Raw genomic sequence first — 21,960 nt, forward strand, 5'->3', positions numbered from 1 at the left:
AAACCGATGATGGACATGGATAAGACGGCTGCGTGATCTCAATCCAGTGGTTAACACAGTGCAAGGTGCCTTATTTCATATGATCTCCCAGGACTTTTGTCGAGGCTATTGCAAGGGTCTCTGACTCATGAAACCATACGTAATACCACCCACGTGAATAACTCGTCGATCAACACAAATACATATGAAACTCACCGCTCCTCAACGGAACTAAACAAATCCCCTCTTCTAAGCTTAGCAACCCCTCCCGAGACTCCCTAGCCTGCTGCCCTATCATCACCTCCTTCGATGACAAGCGCGAGAGTTTCCTTCCACACAATTACGTGAGCAAGGTTTAAACCGCCGTCAGCCCTGTTCCCCACGGACGCCGTTTTATCCGTTATCCCGAGTAAACCTTGTTTAGTCCGTTCTTGATGCGGATGATTCGGTAGATATTTGAGTTTTTCAGGGATTATCGAGTTTGAGGCCGTGTTATTTCCTCAAGATGGAGGGTTGCGTGAGCTTACACAGCCATCACCAGTATTCGATGGAGTCTGGACCTCGACCAATTTCCTAGGCCAGACACGTCAGACACGAGAAAGTGAGTGGCCCTCCAGTATGGCCGTTGTATAGGTATGGAGAACTGGGGCGACCTGTAGGTCCCATCCTGGCGCTACGGGTTGCATAAACATATAAACTCTTGCTCGTCACGACGTTGCACATCGATGTTCTTCTCTGATCTGAACTGTGAAAGCAAGCATCTTCTTCTCAATTGACTATACCAAAATGACTACCTATCAAACACCTCTTGCTGCTCTCTACACTAGCACAAGGGACTATCCATCCGTGACAGCACTGAGAATCCCTAAAGAAGGGGTGGCAGAACTGTCTTGGAAGGATATCACCTTCACTAACTTCACCAAGGACATTGAGGCTTGTGCCAGGTACTGGGCCAATGAGTTTCTGGAGAGAGGTATCAAGGAGCGATCTGTCATTGGACTATGGTAAGAACAGCAGACCACCGCTTTAGGCTGTCTAACTGTTTGTTGTATCAGGCTGAAAGGCTCGTCTTACACGGATCTCGTACACATATGGGGCATCTACCGAGCTGGCTTCATCCCACAGCTCGTCTCTCTAAAGATGACGGATCCATCTGTCGTCTACAATCTCCTCAAGAAGTCACAGGCCGCAGTTCTGATCCATGATGCCAGCTTCCAATCAGTTGTCGCCGACAGCCCTGTGAAGGCCTACCCTGCTGAGGACATTCTCACCTCCAAGCATGACCACTTGCCACTGCCTCACTTGAAGATGTCACCGGAAGCCAAGGACATCATCATGATCTATCATACATCGGGTTCGACGTCCGGTATCCCGAAGCTTGTGCCGTTGACAGCGAAATGGTTCGACTGTGTCACCAGCAAGACGGCATGCTTCGACGAGATACTTCCTTCGACAAGGCCACAGAGGGTTCAGGTTTCCATGTAAGTCCAAGTCAAGGTCCAAAGAATTCACTTTTTTAACATGTCTGTAGTGGAAGCTTCAGCCACATTGGAAGCACCATGCTCCTCATCGACGCTATTTGCCGTGGAGGCTGCTATGTCCTCCCGACCGAGATACCATACTCGAATGACGAGCTCCGACAGATAATCAACCAATGTGGACTGACTAGATTGAACATGTTTCCCGCCTTCTTGTCCAACGTCCTTCACGAAGCCCGCCGAGACGCCTCCTTGCTCAAAGCTCTTCAGGGATTGGAGTACATCATGTACGGTGGTTCAGCTCTGGACCCCACAGATGAAGCATGGGCCTGCAGTCAAGGCCTCCATCTGGTCAACGTCTTTGGTTCCACTGAAGTAGGCGTCATGATGATTTCTGAGGACACTACAAACCCATCTTATCTGACGACTCTCCCCGGCTCCACCTATGAGTATGTGCCGTTGGAGGAGGACACACATATGGATGAGCAGCTGCTTGAACTCGTAGTAGTTCCTGAATCGGCTGATTGTCCAGACGTCTCCTTGCGGAGCTCCGAGGACGGGAAGTTCCATACGGGTGATTTCTTTGTGGAGGTGAAGCCTGGTCAGTTCGTGGCCAAAGGACGCAACGATGACTGGATCAAGATGGCCATGGCTCTTCGATGCGATACAGGCTTAATCGAGGCGAACGCCATGGAAACATGTGGACATGACCTCATTGATGCTGTCGTCGTTGTCGGTGCTGGACGACCCTCTCCCTCGATGATCGTGGAACTTCGAGAAGGTGCATCGATCGGACCTGAAGAGCACGACGAGGAAATAGGACTCTGGAGGATCAAGAACGAGATTCTGTTCAGGATCAATCCCTTTCACAAACGGAGGTACATGCATGAGCGCATCGATGACGCACGATTTATCTTGATCGTTCCTCGAGGAACACTGCCACGAACGGCAACGAAGGGCAATATCAGGAGGAAGCAAGTTGAAGAGATGTTCAAGAGCCGACTTGACAAGGTGTACAAGGAGTGGACGATGCCCAAGGATTCGGTGCAAGGAAACCATTATCTTGTGGTCAACTGAAGATTGGACGCTTGGTTTGCTTTTCGATGATTACATGTGCAAATAGTTGGATGCAAAATTGAATAGTGCCTGGTTGATATAGTGCTTGAATCAGTTCATTTTGTGTGCTATCCACCCGCTATTGAGATTGGTTTGATGGCAAGAATGACTCGATCATCAGTGAACTGTGTTGGAGTTCTGACATAAGAATCTTCCACCCCATCCTGTTTCCTTTCTTTTAATATTAGTTTGAGACATTGAAGAAACAGTTAATTTTCCATTCGCGTGTCATTTCTCTCAGCTTCGGACCTGTATTCTCGGCCTTTAGCCTGGTTGGCATTTGTGCTGGATGCCCTTCTAAGCGTCGCTAAATCAGGCCGAAGAGCCATACCCATGCGTGCACTGAATATCACCACGTATCACAAAAAAGTGCAGCCAACTGCAGCTTATGCCGTGAGTCATGATTTTCCAAGACTTTTCAGCTCTCTCTCGTCACGAGTTGCCTATTGTGGAGTTGAAGAGTGGTTCGCCACCGATGAGGCAGACTTGACAAAGCGCATGAATTCTCCCATGCAATTGGATGATAAAACCTTCACTGCAACCTTAGACTCTTGGAGACTGGGCAATACCGTATTTGTGTGCCCAGCACATGGTGTTGGCGTGTGTAAGAACAGACCCTGTTCCCGGGCCCTGCTTCTGCGCTGCGGCAAGGGGCGACGATGGCATCACCCACGACTCTTTGTTTTCCATGATCAAATATACTGATAAATGGATTCAAAATTAAACAGTACCTGCTGTTTGATGTAATCTTATGCGTTATCGAATCACCGTTGAGCTGGGTTTCGCGCCAAGAATTGGTCAGATCATTGGTGATCTGTGTGGGCTTGAGGATGTGGCCAGCTTCTATTTGTTAGACTTCTGACATAAGGAATTTTTACAGAGATAAAATCCCCACATCATTCATTTGGCTGCTTCCAACGTTAGTCTTTCTCCTTTCTGCACTTGTCGGGCATTATTAGATGCTCCTTGCGTTTCTTCTACCTCGGTACCTTAGGGTTTATTCGCCAAGCACATCAAACCTTCATTCCCCCAGGCACAAGCACCATTAGCGATCAGGTCCCATGGTCGACAACGTTATGGGCGACCCAGTTGGTGGAGACCTATGCAAATGGTGCAACGACTTGTTGTTGAATGAAGGCTTGGAGAAGCGGGCTCATCATAAATCGATCGAAGAGCTCACAAACTCCACCAGATGCCCGCTATGTCGACTGTTTTGCAGCGCCATGGAAGGAGCTATATCACTGATTCAGAATCCTCGACCAAACTCGAGTCGTATGGACTGGATCCAGGATTTTTTGGAAGCGCAGAGTGGAAGCGCCATCACCATCGAGCCCGTGTTCCTTCACCCTCATTTCTCAGATCAAGTGCCCTTCCGGTTTCTGCGACCAAGCACCGGTGGCATTAGAAATCGCCGACAGGGAAGAGCTGTGGGAATTCTTTATGAAAACGCGTCTCGTGAGTATTGGAACAAATATGGTAGTTGGCTTTACGAGGAACTCTGACATGGTTCCTACAGACTTCCGAAAAATGCAGACTCGGAGCATCTGGTCACAGCGTGACTGTCCACTCGATGAAAGTCTCGACATCATCCGAGGTTGGTTAAAGGAATGCAATAAACACGAAGATTGTAAGCGCATTGGATCGGACTTGCCCAAAAGAGTTATCGATGTGTGTTCAATGGCTCTGGATGAATCAAGTGAGAACGAAACAGGACGTTATGCTGCCCTGAGCTATTGTTGGGGAAAAGATTCTTCAGGCAAGGACATTCTAACCGCCAAAACAACTAAAAATACCCTTGAGGATCGAAAGAAATCTCTCTGTCTCCAGGGGGAAACCATGCACAAGACATTCGCAGATGCGATCGCCATCACAAGGGGACTTGGGATACCCTACTTATGGATCGACGCCCTCTGCATCGTGCAAGGTGACGGCGGCGAGTTTGAATCCGAAGCTGGAAAGATGGCCGCTTACTATAAAAATGCCGAGCTTACTCTTGCAGCAACAGACTCGATCGACTGCGAAGGGGGCATGCTCTATCCAAGTAATCTTCGTCAGAAGTTCAACACCAGTCGGTTCAGACACCGGGATAAGGCAGCTTACGCATTTCTGGATTCTATACAGACTGATCTTGAAAGCGAGATCAACTCGGCGCCGCTGAATCAACGAGGGTGGGCACTTCAGGAAGGCATCTTGTCTCGAAGGATGGTCCACTTTTCCAAGAAGCAGTTGATCTGGGAATGCAAGACAAAGGTCGCCAGTGAGGACGGCCTAGTAGACCTGAAGAAAGATAAGATCAGACGGCCATTCGCGCTACCAACACTATGGGTGCCTCTGGAAAGTCGCTATGAAGAATGGGCTGCTGTCGTCCAAGGCTACTCCGGCAGGCTGCTGTCCAAGGCCAGGGACAAAACGCTTGCCCTGGCTGGTGCGACGACACAATTCATTCATCTTCTCCGTGATGAACCCCTAGTGGGATTATGGAGGGGGGATCTTCCCGCCGGGTTGCTCTGGAGAGCTACCGAGCCTAGGGGCCGTGTCAAAGCTGTTGAGCTCAAGTCGATCCCCTCTTGGTCTTGGATGATACTTGATGGACCTGTTAGGTTCAACACTGGGCGCCGGAGATCTGTTCTGAGTTCATGGATATTCACAACGGAGATGAAAGTCGACGAGGCGTTCGTTAGATGGAAAGGTGAAGAGCTAACTTCAGAGGTCACGCAAACATACCTCAGAGTCTCTGGGAGATTGATTCCATTCAACCCAGCTTCAACAACCGTCGAGGATATCTGGTGGGACTCGCCAAGCCGGCCCGATGAAAACCTGTTTCTCCTCGCTGTCGGTCAAGTCAGCCACCGTGTCCGACGGACCTGGAATTCCGCGGTGGTGAGTGAATCCAAGGACTACTTTCTTGTCTTGTGCCAAACCGCCAAGAAGAATGAGTATTCTCGAGTAGGCATGGGGGTGGTTGACAATGGTCAAGAAGTCGGTGGCCATTTTGCGGCCCAGAGCGCGAAGACAATTGTTCTTGTCTAACGAGCTTTACGGAGCACACAGAACACACCTCCTGCTTTAAACTATTCTCTTGCAGCCTATGAAAATTGCGTGCTCTCAGCATGTGTGATCTGGATATGACGGGCCTGGTCCAGGTCTAACACCCGGCTGGCCATTGACCCTGGGGGCATCAAAGTTTCCCCACCAACAGACTTAGCATTGAACATCAGGCCAGGGACTCCGGCTTCTCGCCACTTTACGGGCCCAACTGAGAATTTCAGTTGAGACTATTGAAAGATAGCGTGCGTCGGGTGTCGTGGCATGAGGAGGCAGGCCTCTGAATGAGCGTCTTTCCACTCGCTTGCCCTGACAGGACCAGGGGTATTCAGGATGTGATATCCGCACGTAGCCAGGACTGGTCAGCGTAGTGCCAAGGCGAAGCCAACATGTTGAGCCAAGACATCTTGTTGGCTCTTTTCATGTGTGTAATGGACTGAATCTTGCATGGGCTCGTGTTGGTCCACCGCTAATACGGCCAAAAAAGAAAGGTCAGGGGGGAGGAGAGATTCTTAAAGAGACCGCAGATCTCGACGGATGGCTCTCCACACTTCCCAGCGTTATATACACTCACCACCACTCACTGTCGCTCGTTAAAATGGTTACCTCCAAGCTGCTCCAAGGCGTCCTTGCCTTTGTCGCCATTGGCACTGTCCATGCCAATGTCAAAGACTGTTACCCAAACCCACCCACCTCATCCACCACCTTGATCACCTCGGTCTCCACCGAGACATCACTCTCTGCTTTCGTGTCTACGGCCTTGTTCACCACAACAACTTCTCAGCCTTCTAAAACCTCTGCCATCTCTTCTACTTCCTCGGTCACGGACCCTGGTCAGGAAATGCCTTGCACTACAGACAACGATTGCTGGGATTATAATACTTGCTGGACGGGCTCTTGTATCTGCGAAAGCGGCACGTGTTACTACATCCCTTAATCACTTGGGGCTTGAAAACGTTCTGCTGGTTGGGCGTGCCGAAGAACTGAGGGGCGAAAAGGGTTGAATTGGGGGATCTACTGGGAGATAAGGGCTTGCACAGACGGTCCAGGCGTTCGATCAGGCAAACCTTTTCCTTCCCCAGGGATAGTCGCTAAGGAACTCCGCGCCCTTGAAGACAGCCACTTTACAACTGATGGGTCTCCTCATATTGGTACCAGGATTTTTACTGAGAACGAGAAGTTAAGAGGCCTATATCAATGCGGAAAAATATCTTGTTGAAGCGATTCTGATAAGTGTCATACAAAGTCACCAAGACTTGTATTTCAACATCAACACCAAAACAAAGGGCAAAAGCTATCAATGCCAAAAATATTAGACATCAAAAATTACATACAACACCAGGGATTCGCTGGTCGTCACCGACCCAACTACTAATCCGGCGCTTCGCAGCTTGACTTTGGGGGAGCGGACGGGACCCCGTATTCTCTACGAGCTATGGTCGTATGTGCCGGAGTTCTGGTGACAGTTACCTCATCAATGTGGCATCGACGGCGATTTCAACACGTCCGACAGCCACCTTACAATGTTACCGGTCGTCGTCTTCCCAACCTGGCTTGTAATCGTTAGTGGATCGGAGTGGACACAGAGACCCCTTCCACTATCCGATAGAGAGCCGCGAACTATGGCGTAGATAGCTTGAGGCTAACGCAGACCGTTAGTAGTTTGATTTTCTCTATCCCGGTTCTATGGAATCGGTACTTGCCTCTAACGGCCGTAAGTCTCATATTTGGTGAAACTCGCCCTGGATGAAGATGTTAAAGATGACCCGGTCAACATTTCGCCCAAGAAAACAAACAACGCCTTTAATATTGTAGCAGAATGTATATAAACCTTGAATTATCTAAAAAATACCATGGCTATCGCGAACACAGGTGTTGTTGGTGAATGCTGTTTTCACGGACTTAATGCCCAGTGATAACCGCCTAGAGCGCCAAAGCAAGCGAATTGCGGGCAGGGGTGACCGACAGCCTGGACTGGTGCCTGGACTGGCTCCACCGAACGTCCAATTGATGGCATCTGTGTCGTCGCACAGCATGAGGTGCCTCTCTGCCTGAGGTACTTGCATCAACAACTTCACGATCAGATTACTGCATCTTGCTCCCTTCCACTCTACCCTTTCTTTCTACCCCTTCTTCATCCGTTGAGACCCCGGAGAGATCGTTCTATCATGGCGTCTGATTCTCCCTCTAACCTAATTGGCCTTGAGCAGCAGACTCCCGAGGCGGATGTGCCTGACGCAGCTTCACAATCTCCAGGACCGGACCAAGACCGTGAAAGCGCACCCCGCTCGCCAATCCGCCGACAACGCAAGTATCCTGTCGGATGGTCTCTTAACGATGAAGAATACGAGAGCGAGAGCGGGAGCGGGAGTCAAGATTATAGCCAGAGTGCCTCCCACGACGGGACTAGCAGCGACCATGAAGATGGCGATTCCCTCGGTCAGCTTCAGCAGTGGCTCAAGTCACACTGCAAAGACGCTCTCTTCGCCTGTGGCGGAGCAATACCAATCATTACTGACACTATCGAGGTCAATGCACCAAAGGGAGAGCCATCCGTAGACGAAAACCCCCCATCGAGTTCAGCCTCCGACCGTGCCTCAAGCTCAAGCTCAAGCTCAAGCTCAAGCTTAAGCACTGCTCCGTCGGCATCCCCTCACCCACCCGTCACTCTGCGATGGGACCCTCGAGATCCTAAGACTCCCGCCGCTCATTGCAAGCTGGATTTTCCTATCGAGGAGTCTAGTGCGGACAATCTCGATCGCCTGCTTGCTGATATGGAGCCCGCATCCTTTGGCCGCGGAGGAGAACATGTGTACGACGAGAGCTACCGCAAAGCTTCCAAGATGGACCCTTCTCGCTTCACCACCAACTTCTGTCCCTATACCTCAGGCATAATCAGTGTCGTGTCTCAGCTCCTCCTCCCAAACCCGCTTTCGGAGAAACAGAGGACCCTCAAGGCTGAATTATACAAGCTCAATGTCTGTCTCCGCTAGCTAACTTCTGCGATAACTCAGCTAACTTTAGCCAAGGTGTATACTGGGCCATCTGGTCACTTCAGCTCCCATGTCGACACTCCTCGCTCCCGTTCTCAAATCGGATCGCTGGTGGTTTGTTTGCCTGCCCAACACAAGGGAGGTGCCTTGAAAGTCCGTCAGGAAGATCAACTCATGCACTTTGACTGGGACAATATGGATTTCGAAGGACCTCGGATTCAATGGGCTGCTTTCTACAGCGACTGCGAGCATGAGGTGTGTGAGGTATCCTCTGGTCACCGCATCACCCTCACGTACAACCTGTACGTTACTCGAGGCGATGGCCAGCTGTCAAACCACCCCAATGCCCTTGATATTGGCCACACACCTCTCTTCGGGCACCTTGAAGAACTTATAAGCGATAGGGAGTTCTTGCCAGATGGTAAATATCTACCCTTGCCGCCGTCTTCACATCGTAGCTATGCGTTCTGACTCTTTCCAGGCGGCTATCTTGGCTTCTACACCACCCACACCTATCCTCACACCTTTTCAAAGGCCTGTTTGACCGACACCTTGAAAGGTGTTGACATGAACGTTTGGCAAGCCTTTCAACGCCTCGGGTGTGGTGTATGCCTGCGGCCAGTCTTGATCACCCATCCTTTCGAAAGACATGGCAAGCCCAGTCATATTGGCACCAAGTTTCCCCTAGAAAATTACGACTGGACTATCGACCGGGAGAAGGATTGGAAAGACCTTCTCAATGGACGCTGGGGCCTTGAGAATCTTTCTATGGAAGATGTAGTCTGGCTGAACGAAGCCGACAAACGCACTGCGCAAGCAGCGTTTACTTACATGACTGTGAGTTTAATTCCACACCTAGACTCAAGAGTTTGGTGACCACCTGCACTGCAAGTAGTATTTCTAACTCAAGGCAGTACGGAAACGAGCCCAGCACGGATCTTGCCTACTCACTCTGTGCGATAATCGTCGGGGTTCCAAAGTACACTGACAATGGGAGGATGGCATTGAAAACAACCTTTGATTCATCTGGAGGGGACGAAGGTAACTGGGATGAGCATCCACCATACCCTTCTTACGATGGCATGTAGGGTTGTGAGGCATGGCTATTTGCTAGCGACACTAAAATTGGTGGGGAAAGCTTTAGATATGACTGTGAGAGGGAAAAGGCAAGTTTGATTTAAAAAAGCGCTCAGAATGGAAGAGATAGTTAATGGGTGAAATCCTATCAGAGTCGGAATCGTGATTGAGCTGGATGCCTGATCGTTGTACACTCATTACATCAGATGTCTCTCACTCGAAAGGTGTAAAAGTGTTAGCTTGAAGAACCCTATCCCTCTCATGACAGTGGTGGCCAGCAATCATGCATCAACTGCTGCCTGACCGCGAACATGAGCCAGTTTGCCGATCAAAGATCGAGACTCTGGCCCTGTCTCGCCGCCTGCAACTCGACACACTTGGCCATCAACTCCAAGTACCGCACATATTGCTTATTCCCAACAACAAACGGGTTTGGCAAGCTGCATTTCTTGCCCAAGCACTGTCGGTTTGCCAGAACATCCAGATTTTGTAGAGTGTGGTCCTGCGTCTGGTGATTGCTTAGCAGGACATCCACACCCGCTTCCTTAGCCAGGCGGCTGAACCTCTGAAACGACTCGACCTGGGTGGACTTGTCCTCCGCCTTGCTGGGGATGCCTCCGCCGCCGTACAATCCTGCAATGTGCTTTTGGCCGCGGTCATAGACGGGGAATATCAGAGAGATGGTGCCAGGTGTGTGACCTGGAGTCGAAAAGACGCGCACCGTGGTGTTGCCGATCTCCAAGACGTCACCCTCGTCAAGAGTCTTGTCAACGCTTGGGGTGCCTTCAAGTTTCTTCATGCCAATCCATGCCGCGCTGGACGCGTAGATAGAAGTATTGAACGCATCCTGGAACCAAGCAGCTCCGCCGTAGTGGTCGAAATGCTCGTGAGTGATGACCAGAGCTTTGATGTCACGGGTAGTATACCCAAAGGCCATTAGTCCCGGGATGATGACCTTTTCGGCCTCCTCAGCGTTGTTGAGCGCGTCAATCAAGATAATTCCATCGCCCGTGTCGATAGCCCAGGATGACACAAATGAGTACCCAACAAAAAAGAGGGAGTCGAAAGCCTGCGCAGGGGTGACCCAGCCAGGAGTCTGGGCGTTGTTGGAGATTGTCGGGTACTTCTGGGCGTTGATGCACCGATGTACGTAGTCATACCAGAGTCTCCCCTCGGCGAGATCTTGGGCCTCTGCCTGAAGACGTGCGACGTTGGCGAGCTGGGGGTTGGGGAACTCAGTGATGTTGAACCATGACGAAAAGTCACTCTTGTCGTTCTGTCCTAGTGCCTTGGGAAGATATGAAAGGTAGACCACGGCCTTCCATAGTTCAATTTTCTTAAAGAGTTTCATGAGGTAAATGGGAGAATTTACTGGTCTTGAACCATTTGGCCAGGTCCGGTGAATGTGAGGGGATCTGCACTTTTATGAGCCTCCATCCGGAGCGGATATTGCAACCCCAGAGACGGATTATAATCCTATAGGCGGATTTTGTTACTTCAGAAGCAGATCAAATAACCTTAAACCTAACTTGATACATTGGCGAATGAGGTAGATATTCTAAGAGAAATATGGGAATTCCTAATAGATCATGCTTCTTCGAAGCGGAAATTTCGGCCAGCTATAACTGATCTCTGGAACACATGAGAGACAGTTTCGTGTAAAAGCTTCTATCTACAAATGATACAGAGCACCGATCAATTCAAACGAGCTTGCTTTGGGGCCAAAGGATTCAATTCTCACATGACGAGGGCTGTCGGCAGCATTCCGCGGAATCCACTGTCTGGATAATGAATGCAACTAATAACTAGGTATTGTACAACGATCCCATTGCTGGTCTCAATAGTGGCCCAAAAAGAGGTGGTTGGCGACCATAGCAAACAACAACTCTATCTATCCGATATCCATCACTCTTTGAGCCCCGACGGCGTATAACCTCTGATGTTGACACTTCTTATAGGCCTCTTGGAGACGACTGCGTATCTTTCCACATTCATCTCTTCGGCTGTAAGAGGAGTCGTCAATAACAAGCATACCTTCACTGATCAGATCGAGAACGTCTTTGAAGTAGTCGGTGCAATTCGGGAGCGAACGCAATAGTTTGATGTGCTGAGAAGTAGGTTGGTGTTAGCTTTGATGCCAGGTAAGCCGCCTGAGAGTCTAGAATCTACCTCGGTCACAGAGCCCTTCAATCTTGCGCCAACATGTTGAAGGGGCTCAACTTTCTCGCGTTCGTAGAATGTGTCAGAATCCATTTGCAGTCTCTCGTCCCAAGACATGCGTCGCTTCTGAAACTCCTCCACCAGCACCATGCCGCCCAGCATCCACGACACGAACTCGAGAAAGATACAGCCCAAGGACCATATATCCCCAGACTGGCGGATGACTAGGGGCTCGACATCAGTCTCTGGAGGGCGGTAGGTCAGCGTGTAGATGTCCTTGGTGTTCCGGCGTGTCTTACTGCACGCCGAATGAAGTTCCGCCTGGCTCAGATCAGAGATTTTGAGAATTCCTCGCTTGTCCTCTGAAGATGGGAAAAAGAGGATGTTTTGTGGTTTGAGGTCCCCATGACGGCCAAACTGCTCCTTCTTGTTTTTGGGACTTGACTCAGAGCTTCTAGCAACTTGCACGGGAGGAGGATGTGTGTCGTTCAATCGAGTGCGCTTCTGGGGTCGCTCTTTTCCATCGTGATCCCCATCCTCCATTCGGTTGCTGGCATCATGGTCGTCGTTTGTGTAGTGCCTATGGAAGCGGGACAGGCCACAAGCCAAGCCCGAGAGCTGCTTGGCCACCCAGAGCACCGTGCCATAGTTGAAGGTGGGGTTTGGACATATCTTTCTCCAGTAACGGAGTAAGTCTCCATCGGCCCAGTGAAATATCAAGTGATATCTGCCCGATTGCTCGTAGGTCGCAAGGACAGAGACGACATGGGGATGGGACCCCTCACCACTGAATTTCTTGAGCATGTTGACCTCCTTCCTGAAAACGTGTTCGTCCATATTTTGCAGTAGCTTGATTGCGAAGCCGCGCTGGGCGTCTGGGCCGCATTTGTGGAAACCGTGATGATTGGGGTGAATCCAAACTCGGAAGACTTGCGAGAACCCGCTGACAATCTCGGTAGACTGGCTCCTCATCGACCCTGGGCTGTGAACCTGCTTTCCGCCGATAAAAGGCAGAAGATGCTGGTCCTTTAGGCTGTAGTGCATGACGTGATTGTAGACCCCAAGAGAGAAGAAAGGGGCCAGAACCCTCCACTGACAGTCGCAAAACTGCCTCCTCTTCCCTGGTTCCCAGTCTTGAGTGCACTGCAGTGGCTCTTTTTGGGTATTGCCATCCCAGTCACCCCGAAACAACTTGTTATAGTTAGGGTCGACGTCGTCGGAATGCTCTATCAGCGGCAGGTCAAGGTCGCTGACGGCCTCCTTCATGAATAGTCGAATGCTTCTAGACTCGCCGATCAAGACCAAGATGGAAAAAATCTGGCGAAAGGATCGGGTCTTGACTTTGCCATTGCCAAGGATCACCTTTTCTTCAGCGCATACGGCCTCTGCATCGCTCTTTAGCTCACTAGGACTCTCGCTGGGTGATCGGGCAGCCAACTCGCGGAATACCGATGGTTCATTGATAAGCTCGTCCAGCTTTGTTTTCGGCAGGAAGTCACCTTGGTGCCCCACATGCATAGGATTCTTGATCTTTTGAGATGACCTCATAAGCTGGACTTGGAGCTTAACCTGGGTGTGAGATAATTCTTGATGTGGACTGGTTCGGCCTGGCGGTGGACTAGTGGGCGTCGAAGGGGTGATGATAATGTCCTCCGCATACTTTGAGGGACTTTCCTGCTCTTGATTGACCTTTAGGTCTTTTTGCTGCTGATATCCTGCATCCGAGATCACACTCAGAGTTGGGGTCGACGGTAGACGAGGAGGCTCGCCCGGCTGGGAAAAGTCATTGGCGATGCTGGCGGTCCTCACGCTCAGAAAAACAGATTCCTTACAAGAGTGTGAGTCCTCACCAACACACTCCGTCTATGAAAGAGAAAATTAGTTGGTGCACGTAACCACGGGGCTGGTTCATCTCAACTTACCTCTGTCTTCAAAGAGTCATTGGGCTCCTCGATCCGTCGTTTACGCGTCTCGGAAGGCGGAGTCCGGTAGTCCATTGGCCATGTTTGCGGAGAAGGGAGGCCAAGAGACTGAGGGGCCTGTTCCGGAGTTGGATAAGGAGATTGGCTTCGGTGCGTCGAAGGAGGAGTCAACGCATAGCTTGGCGAGGTGGCATGTTCTGTTTTTGGCTCTCTGAGGCCCCTTCTTGAGGATTGAGGCCTCGACGCTGACCTAGTCGACTTCATTGCTAGTGCATGACTCGACAGAGAAAGAGTGAGGCGAAGAAATGTGGGAAAACAAATACGAAGTGGATGTGATCGAATGCTGGTCAGTTACTGCTGCAGTTAAGATAGAAAAGGCAGACCAAGGAATGAAGAATTATGGGCACCTATATAGCCAGGAAGTCAAAATCAAACCAGTGCAAAGCCCCTAGCCTTCTGAGCGCCATCAACTTGCAATGTTCGTGTTGGTGTGAGTGCGGGCCGGAGGGAACCCATCGTTTGCTAACCGCTTGCACATTGAAGTTTTCAGCTCCTGGCGCAGCACTGAAAGTGCAAGAAGTGCAATGAACACAGCCCACTGAATGCCTGCCAACACTGCCAAGGTATCCGGGCTGTCACCAGGCCGCTGGCCGCCTGCCACAGGCCGGACCATCTGACCGCCTCCGTGTCTCCGAGCCTCGAGGCAGATCAGGCTCTGCTGACCCCGGTGGCCGCCTCGGTTAATGCTCATCCACCAGTTAGGCAGCTGGTTTCAAGCCATTGTCTCATGTCGGTTGGAAACTGGAAAAACAGCCATCATCTTGGCAAATCAGGCTCTGAACTTGACGAAAACAAACGAGGCGATCTGACGGCGTAGTGGCCAGAACGAAAAAGGTCCTTGTGTTTTGAATTCCGATTGCCTCGACTAAGTAAAGTCCTATCTTGCCTCGTGTAGTATCGCATAGGTTTTATAAAGGGCTGCCGCCTCCATCGCTCTGGAGTGACACCAGCAAACTCATCATCTTCCATCAACCCCTCAACGTGGACGATCCCAGCGGGCTAAACGGAGCCGCAGCGATAAATCACAAAAGTCGTCGTTCTATCCAAACACTTGTGACATTATGAGTCTGCAGATGGTTGAAGGCCTCAAGGATGGCTCTGAGGAGCTCTGCTTCTCGGCACCCCCCATGCCTGCCAGGCAAAACATCGAGGGGAGAAACATGGATCACATCAAGCTCATCACTATGCTTCGGGTCAAGTTCGCCAGCGAATACCAAGTGCAGGTAATGGACCATCTTGGCCACCTCCTTGATTGAGGTTGAACGAATACTGATAAGGCTTGTTAGATGATGCACAACTCCTACTCGATCCAGGCGCCAAGACGACTCTCTTTTGTTGGTACACTCAGTCTTTACCAAACAAGTTCCACTGACTCAAGTGACAGAGCGAAATTGCCCAATGCCGTCGAACATCGTAGCAGATGCCCGGCTCCGGGCCCTAACCGAGACATCAGCGGCATGCTGTGTGGTTGCACTTTGCTTTCAGCTGACTACCTTCGCATCTAATCTTTGCCTTATCTAGCCAGAGCCTGATATCATTGCCTTAATTGCGGGGATTGCAGCCTGGAGGGCTGAGGCTGGTCGTTGAACACTTACTGACGATTGGAGGAGCTGGCAAGCCACCATCACATCACACCGGGCCGGCATCGCCTGTCATATTGAGATGCGGGGTAATGTTTTTGGGTTATAAGAGGTTTAAATTGTACAAGAAGTCTCACTGGGCCGCGTCCAGTTTCTCAAGAAGCTATTCAGTAACTGTCCTCGTCTCTTCCCTGCCGAAGTGTGACACGCCTCCCTTGCCCCAGATCTTCAGTTCTGCACAAGTTCTATCACTTTTATAGCCGACCCACAGGCAAGACGAGAGGATAGAGCCTAAGACATAGACAGAACTGCAACCCAGCCATGTCTCTGCTGACACGGATCTCCAAAAGCTTCAAGAGCACCAAATTCGACACCCGCCCAGACGAGTTTCTACCCCAAAGCGCCATTTCGGAACTTGTCGACCGAGATGCCATCATCCGGGAGCTGTGGGAACCCGGCAAGGACCTGACAGACGACGACAAGAATCTAGTGCAGTGGATCCAGAATGATGCTCCCCAACTCTTTCTCACCATGATCTACAGTCGAACACCTGACATAGATTCCTGCTCCCGAAAATGCATGTCCATGAAGTTGTTTCGGAAGCATGACCTCAGCGATGACCGCCTCCCTCTGACTCATACAGTCGACTTCCTGTGTACCCCGTCGACGGATGATGAAGAGAGAAACTGCCGAAACATCTGGAACGAAGGGATGGAATTCTACTTCAAGCCATCCCAATGGAAATTTGTGGTTCCCGTCATTTCTTCAACCAAGTTCACGTACAGTCTTCAACCGGGGCAGATTCTTCCCTTCACTGTGGTTGATGATGTCGTCAAAGGAGGTGCATTCGGCCGTGTTTACCGAGTCAAGATACATCCCTCACATATCGACCATGACATTGGAGAGGTAAGAGCCGTTTTCAAAATCACTGCTGCGGCGGTTTGTCATGACACCCTTTGCTGACTTCTGAATGCTCGTCTTAGATCGCTGTCAAGGAGATCACCATTGATGGGAGTAAAGAGGCGCAGAAGGCGATCAAAGACGCATGGCCCAATGAGGTACGAGCCTTGAAAATCATCAAAGAGCGTCAGAATGCGCACCTTATCCACTGCATCGCTGCCATCGAGAGAGATAAGAGCCGTTATCTTCTTTTCCCTTGGGCCCAAGGGGGAAATCTCAAGGAGCACTGGGAAAAGAAACCCCGTGAAGGCCTTGAAAGAGCCAATATCATGGATGCTCTCATCCAGCTGAAAGGTCTTGCTGGTGCTCTCTGTCAGTTGCATTATTTCAGTCACGCTCGTGATGGAGACGATCCCTTCGACTCGATAATGGTGGATTCCTCCGACTCGGACATGAACGGCATCATGAGCGAGTACGGCCACATGACTCAGGATGGTTCCATAAGGCACGGTGATCTCAAACCCGAGAACTTGCTGTGGTTCTTGGACGACAAAGGAAGTGGATGCCTCAAAATCGCCGACCTAGGTCTTGCAAAGCGTCATGTCATCGCCACCCAAGACCGATCCAAAGCTACCTCGACAAGGTATGGAACCATTCTCTACGAGGCCCCGGAAGCACAGACAGCGCTAGGAAACCAGCCTCGCTCGCGTCAATACGACATCTGGTCTATGGGATGCATAGCCTTGGAATGGATTATTTGGATCCTCTACGGAAATGAAGAGCTGAAGAGATTCTACGAGAATCTGAAGGGGAGCGGCCGTGACTATGGCCCTTACTACACCTTGAGTGATTCTGGCCAGGGTCCTACACTTCACCAAGCTGTTGACCATTGGATAACATTCATCCGGGACACGCATCCGATATGCCAGCGCGACTCGGCCATCAACGACCTGCTCAAGCTGGTGAAAGAGAGGCTCCTTGTGGTTCACCTACCACCTCATCGACCAACGACTCTGCAAAGCCACAGAGCTCGGGGGATCCAGTCTGATCTGCCGAGCATGAGGCCGGATGGGGCAGTTGCATACAGAGCTACCTCCAGGGATTTGGAGAAGGCCATCCAGAACATCTTGAACAAGGTACATAGGGCTGGTGAGTATTTGCTGACGAATAGAGACCTCGAACCGACTCCCAATGTACCAGACTTCAAGCCTGGTCTTCAACCTGGCGCGCTGCATCACGGGGCAACGAGAGGTCAGCAGGGAGATCTGGTACCCCCAATGTCAAGCGCGAGAGTAAGTCAAGGGGATAGATTCCAGACCCAGCAGTGATGGTTCTGACAGCAACACAGAATGTAGGTTCTCAAATACCATGGCAGGGAAATAGAACTGCACTCTGAACAGCTCAAGTAACTCAGCGATGTACATAGGACGTCTGTCAATCCCTGCCTTGTCCGATCTTCTGTTAACTTGCTGACTTCTCTATAGTACGTAAGATACTAGACCGCCCAGTGCGTTGGTTTGGATGGTTTATTGACTTCAGCAGTCGGTAAGTCTCCAAGTATGTTGCTACCCTATTCCGTTCCGCTAGCTAATCTTGGATGACGAGTTGTAGCTGGTACGTATCAATTGAAGGTTCAGCAGACGGACTGTGATGTTGACATACCTGGCTACTAGCCTGTAAGCCCTTCCCAGCATTGTCAATATCAGTAAAGCAATACTGATATCGTTTTCGTTAGCCGGTTAGCGCCCCTTCCCTACCTAGTGGTTGAGAGAAGGGAATTTGCTCACTATTTGCCATAAATAGCTCGAAGGTTGGGAATTTCCCGTCGACAACACATTTGCACAGCGGCTTGTGCGTTCAGTCGGTCTTGATAACCTGATACCCCGTTCTTCAACCTCGGCCAAGCTCTGCAATGGATGCAGGGACCTTGACTTCGCCAATCCCAGCTTCTATCTCGAGGAGAGCTTAGACAAGCTGAAAGACAGTTCAAAGTCATGTGAACTCTGCGAGCTGTTCTATGATACTTGGTATCGTGCTTTTGAGGCCGAAAAGCGCGGAACTATCGTCCGACTTGAGCGGACTGACTCGGTTATTAAGGCAATTGGGCCTCGAGCTGTGCCTATTCTTTCGATTCTCACGCTCCCACGTAAGTTGCTTAAGCGCGCTCTTCTTGGCAATACTGTGGGATGAGGAATATACTGAACACTTTGATCTCTCAGGTGACCTAAATGCGGCCTCAGGATTCCAGATTGGGCTCCCAGAACTGCCCCAGCCTGGTTCCGATAAGTTCTTTCAGATCATTCGACAGTGGCTTCAAGACTGCGACAAGGACCATGGACACTGCCAACTGGCACATGATCCCAAACTTCCAACAAGACTAATCGATATTGGAAGTCTGGAGTACCCAATCTTGCGCTTAATTGAGACACGCGATGGCGAGGTAGCACACAACAGCAAATATATTGCTCTCTCCCACCGCTGGGGCGACACAAACAAACATCGCCCATTCTGTACCCGGATGACGGATGCGAGCGGCATGGAACACGATCTAGAATCTTTCAAGACGTCTATTCCCTTCGATCAAGTGCCTCAGACATTCAGAGACGCCATCCAAACCACCCGCCGACTGGGGGTCCGATATCTCTGGATCGACTCGCTCTGCATCATTCAGGGCGACGATGGCGACTTTGGCACCGAAGCTAAGCGGATGGAGGATGTCTTTAGCTGCGCATACTGCGTCATCGCAGCCAGCCGGGCTTCCAATCAACGCGAAGGGTTCCTCAGGGAACGTCCGCAACGGAGGTTTCTGGCCGTCCACCAGACTGGCTTGGCTGGAGGACATGGAGATACCATCTACTTTTGCGAGGCTATCGACGACTTCGGCCGCCAGGTGCTGGACGGTGCCCTGAATCGTCGCGGCTGGGTACTCCAGGAGCGTGCTTTGGCACGACGGACCGTCTACTTTGCCGATACGCAGACGTACTTCGAATGTGGACAGGGGGTAAGATGCGAGACTCTGGCAAGAACCCAAAAGTATGTTGTCTTTTTGTAGTTACTACCCTCACCTCACTTCATCTTGGACCTGGCCACTAACTCTGCGTCCTCAGCAACATGGAAGATCTCCTCGGTGACGCCAGATTTCCTGACAAGGCGTTGAGGACGACTTCTAGGGGTCTCAAGATCCGTTACTTTCAAGACTTGTATCGGAGATACTCGCGGCTCGAATTCAGCCATATTCAAGACCGTCCAGTTGCCATTGCTGGACTAGAAAGCCGACTGCGCCGGGCGTATTGCAAGCAGGGAGGTTTCGGCATCTTTGATGATGGGCCTGGCCATGGACTGCTGCATCGGAGTCTTCTTTGGCAGAGGAGCACAGACGAGGAGACTATGGAAGATAGCATGGAGCCTATCGACTTCTCCGAGCACCTCGAGCGCGCACCGCCCACATGGTCATGGATGGCCTTCAAAGGGGCCATTGATTACATTAATCCTCCATTCCAACAGGTTGAGTGGGAAAAGAGTGAAGTTGAGCCGCCATGGTCAGTAACACCAGGGGGTAGCGACAACTCTCGCAACCCGCGTCATCTTAGAGTGGTAGCACGACGCTTCAATGTTGCAAGACGCCAACCCGGTGAGGTCGATCTCGTCTATGACACACCGGAGCGCAAGGCGAGCTCAGACGGCCAGCGACCTATGTGCGTTGTGGTGGCCAAAGAGAAGGGGAAGAAGCCGGTCGAAGAGAAGAGATATTACGTCCTCCTGGTCAGCGGCACGCCGGAGATTGTGTCTTCGAGTCAAAAGGTATTTACGCGGCTCGGGGTTGGGTCTATGCTGGGGAAGTATATTGAGCTTAAACAGAGTGGCCAGGGCGGCGTGGTTAGGTGATCCTTGAGAATCTGATGGATCCTTCGCTAGAATCCTAAACAACGGGACCCGCTGTACCCTTTCTACAAATCTTTATACTGAACTTTTGCATCTGCTGGTGATACTGAGATGATATGGGACGGCCGTGAGGAATATAACTTGCACCTGGGAGAAACGTCAGGGCTGAAAGATGAACGCCTGCAAAACAAAACCTTGTTGGAGAAAAAGTGTATCAGAGACTTGAGATAACAATCATGATAGTCGGTCTTGCATGTTCAGAACTTACAAAATAGGCAGAGTTGACGGATGGCAAGGATGTGTAAGATACGTTGGTCTTCAAGTGATTTATATTTAATCAAGCCTCCTCAGAAATGAACAACTGTGAAGATCAAGCCGAAATCAGCACGCCTTTCCCCCTTCAATCTGTCCCCCATCAGTCGCCCGCTAGGGTAGACTTTCTCATTACCCTGGTCGGCTCACTATCGACTGTTATTTCATCTCCTCCACCACAATCCTTGAAGAGCCCGCCGTCAGTCTACCCTGAATCATCAACCTTTCCACCTTCAGTCGGAATAGTACAGGTAGTAGTCACGATCACCAATGATGTCCCTACAACTAGTCGGATAGTCGTCGTAGTCATAGTCGTCATAGTCCGACTCATCTAATTGCTTTGTCCTGATGGCGAACTCCCCCCGTCTGAAGATGCCATCGCCAGCGTGCAGTCGCTGGAAGACACAGCGCCCAGACATCTCCTTGTTCACCACCTGATCCGTGGTTTCTTCCTCGTTCGTATCCATCACGACTTTGGTCGTCTTCGGAAGAGCCCGGTCCAAGTATTGGAGGATCGATGTCAACCAGGCCGTCCATTTACCCATGCCTTCGCGTGGGTATATTCCGCCAAACTCATCACAATAGTCAGGCCCCCACTTCGGGATAATGACGCCCAGTATGAGAATGTTGCTGAGGACGCTATCCCAGATACTCGTGTCCAGTGGAAAACCTTGGGCACTTCCGCTGGGCCGCAGGATCAGAATCATTTTGCGGATAAGCTTCTCTGCACCCGAGTTGAATTCGAACAAAATATTGAACCGAGCATCATGTTGATCGCTAAATATGAAAGTGTTACCTCCGTACAGCAATGGCGTCACCTCATCAGTAATCTGGCGGCAAACGAGAAGTAGCCCAGGAAAAGCGCTGGGGCCAGATGTGAGGTTTTGTGGACGATGACGGCGAGACTGGCGGCAATAATCATCGAGCCCACACGGTTCATAGGGCGGTTCGTCGTCGGTATCCTCTTCGGGGTCCAAAGATGCGGAGGAGGAGGAGTCCCACGATTCGATTATATCCTCGTCGTCAAACGCGACCACATCACGCCAATCGCTAGGGCGGTTTTGCGGGCGAAGAGGCCAGGAGCAGTCGAAGCAGAGGTTCTGGGGGATGCAGAAGTGAAAGATGTGCAGACGGATCTCCAGTGGCATGGATAGAAGGGTGAGAGGTGCCCTCGGGCGCGAGGTGGGAATACTGGGTGCCATTGTCATTCTTGCCGCACCTCTTGGGCATTGGGAGAAGAAAGAGGATAATGTGAGAAAAGCACGGAGGGATTGGAGATGTGGACTGCCTTTAAAAACTCTTAGGTGACACAGGGAGGCCGACCGCGACTCCGCGTCACCATGACTACATTGGCGGGAGAGGCCGTTGTCTGTTTGGTCCTGTTATTCACTGCGTTCCCACTGCCATTTTCCAATAGGAGAGCTAATAACAAAACACGGAGTTTGTTTGAAAGGTA

General features: G+C 50.8%; 8 protein-coding genes across 8 annotated transcripts; 5 read left to right on the forward strand and 3 right to left on the reverse strand.

Annotated features, from left to right (window-relative positions):
* Positions 1-765: 765 nt before the first annotated feature.
* Positions 766-2,534, forward strand: NCS54_00969600 (AMP-binding domain-containing protein; the record flags this gene model as incomplete). The annotated part of the gene is made up of 3 exons (XM_053155035.1): positions 766-983; positions 1,035-1,460; positions 1,511-2,534. The coding sequence occupies 3 exons, from the start codon at positions 766-768 to the stop codon at positions 2,532-2,534; spliced, it is 1,668 nt and encodes a 555-aa protein (XP_053011010.1).
* Positions 2,535-4,409: 1,875 nt separating this feature from the next.
* NCS54_00969700 (HET domain-containing protein) lies at positions 4,410-5,603 on the forward strand (the record flags this gene model as incomplete). Its single annotated transcript, XM_053155036.1, has 1 exon — positions 4,410-5,603. The coding sequence occupies one exon, from the start codon at positions 4,410-4,412 to the stop codon at positions 5,601-5,603; it is 1,194 nt and encodes a 397-aa protein (XP_053011011.1).
* A 2,183-nt stretch (positions 5,604-7,786) lies between these two features.
* On the forward strand, positions 7,787-9,699 carry NCS54_00969800 (Fe2OG dioxygenase domain-containing protein; the record flags this gene model as incomplete). Its single annotated transcript, XM_053155037.1, has 4 exons — positions 7,787-8,596; positions 8,648-9,032; positions 9,093-9,448; positions 9,526-9,699. The coding sequence occupies 4 exons, from the start codon at positions 7,787-7,789 to the stop codon at positions 9,697-9,699; spliced, it is 1,725 nt and encodes a 574-aa protein (XP_053011012.1).
* Positions 9,700-10,016: 317 nt separating this feature from the next.
* NCS54_00969900 (Lactamase-B domain-containing protein) lies at positions 10,017-11,039 on the reverse strand (the record flags this gene model as incomplete). The annotated part of the gene is made up of 1 exon (XM_053155038.1): positions 10,017-11,039. One exon carries the CDS (start codon positions 11,037-11,039, stop codon positions 10,017-10,019), a length of 1,023 nt encoding a protein of 340 aa, XP_053011013.1.
* A 540-nt stretch (positions 11,040-11,579) lies between these two features.
* NCS54_00970000 (Protein kinase domain-containing protein) lies at positions 11,580-14,034 on the reverse strand (the record flags this gene model as incomplete). Its single annotated transcript, XM_053155039.1, has 3 exons — positions 11,580-11,795; positions 11,858-13,711; positions 13,771-14,034. The coding sequence occupies 3 exons, from the start codon at positions 14,032-14,034 to the stop codon at positions 11,580-11,582; spliced, it is 2,334 nt and encodes a 777-aa protein (XP_053011014.1).
* A 758-nt stretch (positions 14,035-14,792) lies between these two features.
* On the forward strand, positions 14,793-15,247 carry NCS54_00970100 (Hypothetical protein; the record flags this gene model as incomplete). Its single annotated transcript, XM_053155040.1, has 3 exons — positions 14,793-15,053; positions 15,117-15,164; positions 15,215-15,247. The coding sequence occupies exons 1-3, from the start codon at positions 14,892-14,894 to the stop codon at positions 15,245-15,247; spliced, it is 243 nt and encodes an 80-aa protein (XP_053011015.1). The 5' UTR covers positions 14,793-14,891.
* Positions 15,248-15,731: 484 nt separating this feature from the next.
* Positions 15,732-20,195, forward strand: NCS54_00970200 (Protein kinase domain-containing protein; the record flags this gene model as incomplete). The annotated part of the gene is made up of 6 exons (XM_053155041.1): positions 15,732-16,316; positions 16,394-17,602; positions 17,795-17,797; positions 18,114-18,456; positions 18,530-19,343; positions 19,418-20,195. The coding sequence occupies 6 exons, from the start codon at positions 15,732-15,734 to the stop codon at positions 20,193-20,195; spliced, it is 3,732 nt and encodes a 1,243-aa protein (XP_053011016.1).
* Positions 20,196-20,737: 542 nt separating this feature from the next.
* On the reverse strand, positions 20,738-21,706 carry NCS54_00970300 (uncharacterized protein; the record flags this gene model as incomplete). The annotated part of the gene is made up of 1 exon (XM_053155042.1): positions 20,738-21,706. The coding sequence occupies one exon, from the start codon at positions 21,704-21,706 to the stop codon at positions 20,738-20,740; it is 969 nt and encodes a 322-aa protein (XP_053011017.1).
* Between the last annotated feature and the right edge of the window lie 254 nt (positions 21,707-21,960).

This window comes from Fusarium falciforme, chromosome 7, assembly GCF_026873545.1.
Source record: "Fusarium falciforme chromosome 7, complete sequence".
NCBI classification, from domain to species: Eukaryota; Fungi; Ascomycota; class Sordariomycetes; order Hypocreales; family Nectriaceae; genus Fusarium; species Fusarium falciforme.